The sequence below is a fragment of the Aptenodytes forsteri genome, unplaced genomic scaffold, assembly GCF_000699145.1.
Source record: "Aptenodytes forsteri isolate BGI_AS27 unplaced genomic scaffold, ASM69914v1 Scaffold2, whole genome shotgun sequence".
Taxonomy (NCBI): domain Eukaryota; kingdom Metazoa; phylum Chordata; class Aves; order Sphenisciformes; family Spheniscidae; genus Aptenodytes; species Aptenodytes forsteri.
This window is the reverse complement of record NW_008795695.1, coordinates 9,328,447-9,334,892: the sequence shown is the minus strand read 5'-3', so window position 1 is coordinate 9,334,892 and position 6,446 is coordinate 9,328,447. Positions and strand designations below refer to the sequence as shown.

Sequence of the window (6,446 nt, the reverse complement as noted above, 5' to 3'; positions counted from 1 at the left end):
GAGCATGCCTTAAAGCTCTGATCCAGCTGGCACTTAAACATGGACCCAGCCTTAATCATTCAGGCTGTGCAAGATTAAGCAAGCATGCAAAATTAGTGTATACGTAAGGGCCTGGCTCAGCTGAGGTCCACAACAGGGAGTACTTCAGGCCTGACTCTCCACTGGTCTGCAGCTAGTAAGGATATCTGTAAAGGACATCACCACATCGCACCATTTTGCACTCCCCGTGCAGAGGCTGAAATGGCCAGATTTTCAGTGTTTCTGAGAGAATTGGTGTGGAATTTGAGGGGCTGAAGTGAAAACATAGGTTAGTAAGGGTGCACAGAGAAATACTGAAATTACTGAATTAAAATCCATTGGCAGAATTGTCCGCGGCCCAGGGGACGAGAGGTACCACAGCCATAGTCTGCACGAGAAGAAGCAATTCACAGGTCTGGAGGAAGGTCTTGGAAAGAGCAGAAACAAAAGGCTAAGACCAATACGGATAGGGAAATAGTAAAATGAGAAACAATGAAAGAGACAGCAGTAAAACATGCATCTGTCATTTAATCCTGGGTAAATACCCAGATTAGTGACATCAGTTTCTGCTGTTTATTTGGAGCTTACTTTGGAGCCATGTCTCCCAAGACTAACGCAGCTGTGATACAGCCCAGTGGAAAGCACAACTGAGGATTTATCCCAGCTATGGCCGTTCCTGTACAACACAGGCATTAGGCAAAACTAAAGTTTGTATGGAAAAGTTGTCTTTCCAACCCTTGTGCTCATAAAAATAAAGCTGGCATGAGCTGGCAGAGCAAGGAAATTCAAGAGTTTCACTGTTTCTCTTCACAATTTTTCACATAATTTTACAACCACTCAGTGCTTAGATGGGCTTTGAAGATCACGAAGGCTAAGCATACACACTGTCCTGCTCTTTTCTTGGTCCAGTGATGGGCTCTTGACATTGGGATCCATCACCTTGTGTATGCCAGCAAAGTAACAGCACTCATCAGGCCAGGTCTGCTGCAGGGGTTCAGTTCAGCCGGCTCAAAGTTTCTCGCCGGTACAGGCCAAACTGCACCAAGTGGATGAAGACAAAATGATTTATCTGAGATGATGAGCTTGGACAAGAGCCCAGGAGGTTGCTGGTGTTGCTGCTGGAGGGGGTGCAAACAGACACCACCGCAGCTAAAAGGGGCTTCCCCTGAAAGAAGCAGCTTGCATCTCACGTACTCCACAGCAGCCGAGATGTGGGTGTCTGGCTGAGCAAGCCAAAGGCAGAGATGAGCCATTTCAGCAGCATACTCTGAGAAAGCTGTCTCTGCTTTCTCTGGCACTTGTGCACTGGGCAGTAATGCTACTGGCTCCCCTTAGAAGTAAGCAGCCATTTTACCAACCTTCATCATTTTTTACCCCAGACAGCTGCCGTCTTTGCTGCCCCACAAAGGCTGGCTCTGGTTTCCTTACTTTCTAAAAAAATATTAACAAACACAATCCATGCGAAAAAAATGGCTTGTTTTCATTCTTGTGTTTAACTAGGTCAACCCACGAGAAACATCCAGCCAGCCGCTCACCTGATCCCGCTGCGGTGGTCGTGTTCCTCACCTAACCCGTTAGGAACAAAGCTGTAAGGTGAGACATTTTAACAAGGCCGTTGATGTTCTTGGAGATAAATGTGTTAAGTTACTGCTGGTTTTGCCACTTGCAAGCAGAGAGGGGAAGGCTGGTCCACAGCGGTTAAGGCGTTCCTGAGCACCAGGGGCAGCTGGCATCCGCTGAGAAAGGCACATGGAAAACATGATGCCAAGCAAGCGGGGCTAATTAACACCGGTTTCTTAAATTAGAAGGCTTTTAATGGCTGACGTTTAAAAATAACACCTTAATGATATCTAAAAATAGCTGCTGCCAAGCCCCGGAGTATTCTGACCTCCATTAAATTGGGAGTCCATTTCCCGTGACTGGTTGGTGTAAATCACATTTACTTTTTATATCCCGTTCTCCCTGGGATTAGCTGCAAAGCCTGATGCCTGACCTTGAAAGCCTATTTGCAAACGTACAAGAGTAACCTAGAGCACTCTTCTGAATGCAATATACAGATATAATGTGCGGGCTGATTAATTGGATAGAGTATAATCTCAAGTTCCACTTATCTACACAGGGAAAAATACCAAGGGAGTGGGGGACCGTCAGACCAGGCAGAGACCAGGGATGTGAAAGATGGTGCTGGGTTTAGGGCTTGGGAGACCTGAGCTCCATTTCCAGTTCAGTTGCAGACTTCCTGTGCGACCTGGATAGGTCCCTTGTCCTCCTGCTGTGCCCCAAAGCCATGTCTAGATCTCCCTGATCCTGGAGGAGTATTACCAGCATAATTTCTCTAAGGTGTGTGGCATGCTTAGATACAACAACGATATGCCTCACAGGAAACAAACAGTAATGTAAAAAGGGAAAATACTGCTTAATTTTCCTTATGCTTAATATATGAGCCAAACCCAAATAATCTAGAAGGTGAACACATGTTGAGGACTTCTAGAGCTCTTACCCAGCATGCGGTGGGAATAGAAATCAAATGTTCAGTACTGCTGGAGATAACTATTTGCTTACTATTGCTGTGCTCCTCTGTGCTGTGCTTGGCCCTAACCTGTGTCCTGTCATATCGCAATACTCTGTGATAGCTGGTACAAAGGGAGAAACCTGCAGCGTGATCTTCCCTGGCAGGATGGAGAGAGATCCCATGGCACCTACCTGGAACAATGATTTCTGATATAAAACCCCCTGCATTTGTCTTACAATTTGCAAATTAGGCAATTTACTTCAAAAACCACATAAACCCCGTTATTTTCATCTAAGCATTATGTACAGAGTATCTGAAAGGCCAGAAAGCCCTAACATTATGAAAATGCCTTCCTACAACTTGCCACACTAAAGCAAAGCCGGCCTTTGGTTTTTCTCTTCCTTTCCAGTCAGAGGGCTGGGTACTTCTCTGCAGATCCTGTCCAACATCGCATTCCTCCCCATCCTATGTCTGTGCAGAGCAGACACTCTCCAAACAAAAGAAAAGGAACATGTGTAAGTACAAGACTCTCAGCCTGCGTTGTTGCCCTGCCTAGCCCATGTAATCCCTGCGCTTTTCAATTTTTTCCTTTCTTTTGGCACAACGTCTAAGGCTGATTCTGGTTGTTTTGGGCAGAGATGCCCCATCTTGCTGTTATGCAGAGATTGGTGCATGCTGCCATGTGGTCTGGAGACAAATATTGGCACTGATGCACACCTCAAGCACTCCTGCCTCCTTGGTGAGATAAGGGGAATGTAAACCAGCTTTCACTTTTCTCCCTCTGCGTTATTTTGTTGTTCTAATGGTCTTCATTAGTTTGGCCAGATGGTTTTCCTTCCTTTGCCTGCTAAGGCCCAGTCCTGCAAACACTTATGCTTTCTTCTACGAACATGCGTTCAGCACATGCATGGGTCTTTGCAGAATTGGAGCCTAAATTTGTTTCTGTTTCTGAATTCCAAGTTGGATTTTGATGCAAGTTATTTTATATATTAAAATATCGGGTTTCTGCCCACACACAAAATGCATGATGTATAACAGACCTTGCAAGGCAGCCATTGGAAAAGACCACTTAATCTGTGATTTATACAGAAGGAAGAGTTACTATTCCGTGTATTTCAGCTAGAATTTATACGTGACCAAACTGTGAAGGTGTTGCTCCTCAGAAGCTCCATGATGTACATCTGGTTTCATGTGCTGTCATTTCACCCACAACCTGAAATCATAAGCTGAAACTCCACAGAGGCTAATGAAAATTATTCCCCTTTGAGTTGCTTTATTAAAACTCAACCTCAAGAAATACTGGCAAGTCAGGAAAGCGACTTTAATCCAATACTTGTTATCCTCTTCCACAGGTTTTAAATCACTCTCTTTGCTCCCTACTTTGAGCAAATACACCCTTATTGTTTTCCTAGTCCTGCTATGACCTTCTGGGAATGTTTTCATCGTGTAAAGCAACCTGCAGTTCCCTACTTTATAAATCTCATTCGTTCCAAGTGTTAACACTAGCTAATTCTCTGCTTTAAAAAGGAAATCATGTTTGTTTTTTTGAATAGTCTGCTGGGAAGAGGAATATTTGCATTTAAAATATCTTTTTCCATTTCATAAATTGTCTTGAGTTTACTTCCCAGCAGGCAATAGAAGACTGTTTATATAAGTGAAGAGGGAAGCTTACTTTCCCATTACTTCCACAAAAGTACGATTAACAGCGATAACTATGCTAATTATTGCCCTAACTTTACTTGGAATGCACCTTACTGGCTGGAGAGGTAATGCATTTGGGCAATAATTAACTCCTTTTTTCCTCAATTACCTTTTATTAGGAGAGCAGATTGTGTCAAAGTAAAACAGCTGCATATCTTCCAAGAAAAGCCAGTGTTTTCCGAAGGAATTCAAGCGGAGGTACTTTATTAAGAGAACTAGGCAGGACAAACATTAACATGGCAAGCTCGGCTGTTCAGTTACTTGGCTTCTCTCTAAGCCTGCTCGGCCTAATTGGGACATTAATTGCTACTATTCTGCCACACTGGTGGCGAACGGCACATGTAGGCACCAATATTATAACAGCTGTAGCCTATATGAAAGGGCTTTGGATGGAGTGCGTCTGGCACAGCACCGGCATCTACCAGTGCCAAGTCCACCGCTCCCAGCTGGCGCTGCCCCGTGACCTCCAAGCCGCTCGTGCCATGATGGTAATTTCCTGCGTCCTTTCTGCGCTGGCATGCGTGATTGCTGTCATCGGTATGAAGTGCACACAGTGTGCCAAGGGGACTTCTGCCAAAGCCTCCATCGCGGTCTCCGGGGGGATCGTTTTCATCCTGGCTGGTCTCATTTGCCTGGTACCTGTTTCTTGGACCACTAACGATGTAGTTACAGATTTCTACAACCCCATGCTTCCCAGCGGGATGAAGTACGAGATAGGTCAAGCTCTTTACCTTGGCTTCGTCTCCGCATCTTTGACGATCCTCGGCGGCGCTCTGCTGTGCACATCAAGCCAGTGTCGCGGGAACGAGACACTTTACCAGACGCAGCCCAGCAGCGCAAGAAGGACTGCTCCCTCCTGTAGACCACCAACTGTCTACAAGGGAAACCATGCTTCTTCCCTGACATCTGCTTCCCATAGCGGCTACAGATTAAATGACTATGTGTGAGTTCCCCAAGATTTGCCTGCGGGACACAGCTGCTTTATAATTTCTGTGCATGGCATAAAACAAAGCTAAGATAACTTTTAATTTATAAGGGCTACGATACAAAGTTTACCATTGTTCCTTTCTTCCTTTTCTTTCTTTCTGGAGAAAGAAAGAATGCGAACACAAAACTGCTTGTTGCAAAACCTGGAAAATAAATACAAAGGAGGCTGTGATATTCCAGAGACGGTACATACCTGCCTACTTTCCGTTAGAGTTTTGCAGGCAGGCAGTTCAAGGGCAGTTTTCCTAAAAGTAATGGTTTGGTTTGTAGTTTCTGCCCCGCGACGAGCACCAAAGCAGAACTGGCCACAACTTGTTATTTGAACAGTGTTCCAACAAAAGACGCCGTTTTGCCTAAAACGGAGAACTTAATGGTGAGAGACAGCGATTTTCAGCAGTGATTGTCTGCTACGTTTCTCATTTCCATAATGCATGAATGTTTCGTTATGACAAAGGTATTAGTTTTGCTTTGACTTAACTTTTTGTTTGGTTTTTTTTTATAGTCCCTTGAAATATGAATTTCATGACATGTATTTGACAGTATGTTATAACCAATTTTTTAAATTATACTACAATGTTTTGGCCTTATAAAAATAAAATTTTAGCACATTTTTGAAACAAAACGATGCATCATAATGGAAATAAACCATTTCAGTGGATCAGAATTGGGTTTTTAGAAATGTCAGTAAGAGAAAAACCTAGACATTTGATGTCAAATTTTTATTAAAAAAAAAATTGAAAAGAAAAAATTAAGTATCAGAATTTGTCATAGAATGGGCATTTAGCCCTTTAGCAGATTTAGCATTCTGTACAATCTATGCATTATATAGGTCAGAAAAACAATTTCTATAATTCTATCCCCAAATACCGTGTGATGAAATGTATTCATTTCTTAGGCTCAGTCCTGGTGGTTTTTGCCTGTGGTCCTGACTGAAGGTGCATTAGGGTTAGGAAGTATATTTCCATCTACTCCATGTGGCATTTGGGGAACCTCCATTCTGCCAGGCTTCGGTGCACCAGGCAGCCTCCGTGCCAGCAAAGGTTACACTCACGACCGTAACCATTGCCTGTCAGGAGGAGTACAAAGTCAAGACATTTACTTCTAAAATCCTTGCAAAATGCAATCATTCCACAGTGTGTTCAAACAATTAAAAGACAAACTAATGAACGAAGAACCCCAGCTCTCTCCATTTCATGTTACAGTGAAGTCCAGTGCAACATATATGACG

The 6,446-nt window shown here is 43.7% G+C and overlaps 1 protein-coding gene across 1 annotated transcript; it reads left to right on the top strand.

Moving 5' to 3' along the window:
• The first annotated feature begins 4,467 nt into the window (after positions 1–4,467).
• On the top strand, positions 4,468–5,178 carry CLDN14 (claudin 14). Its single transcript, XM_009282978.1, has one exon. The coding sequence runs from the start codon at positions 4,468–4,470 to the stop codon at positions 5,176–5,178; it is 711 nt and encodes a 236-aa protein (XP_009281253.1).
• Positions 5,179–6,446: the final 1,268 nt, after the last annotated feature.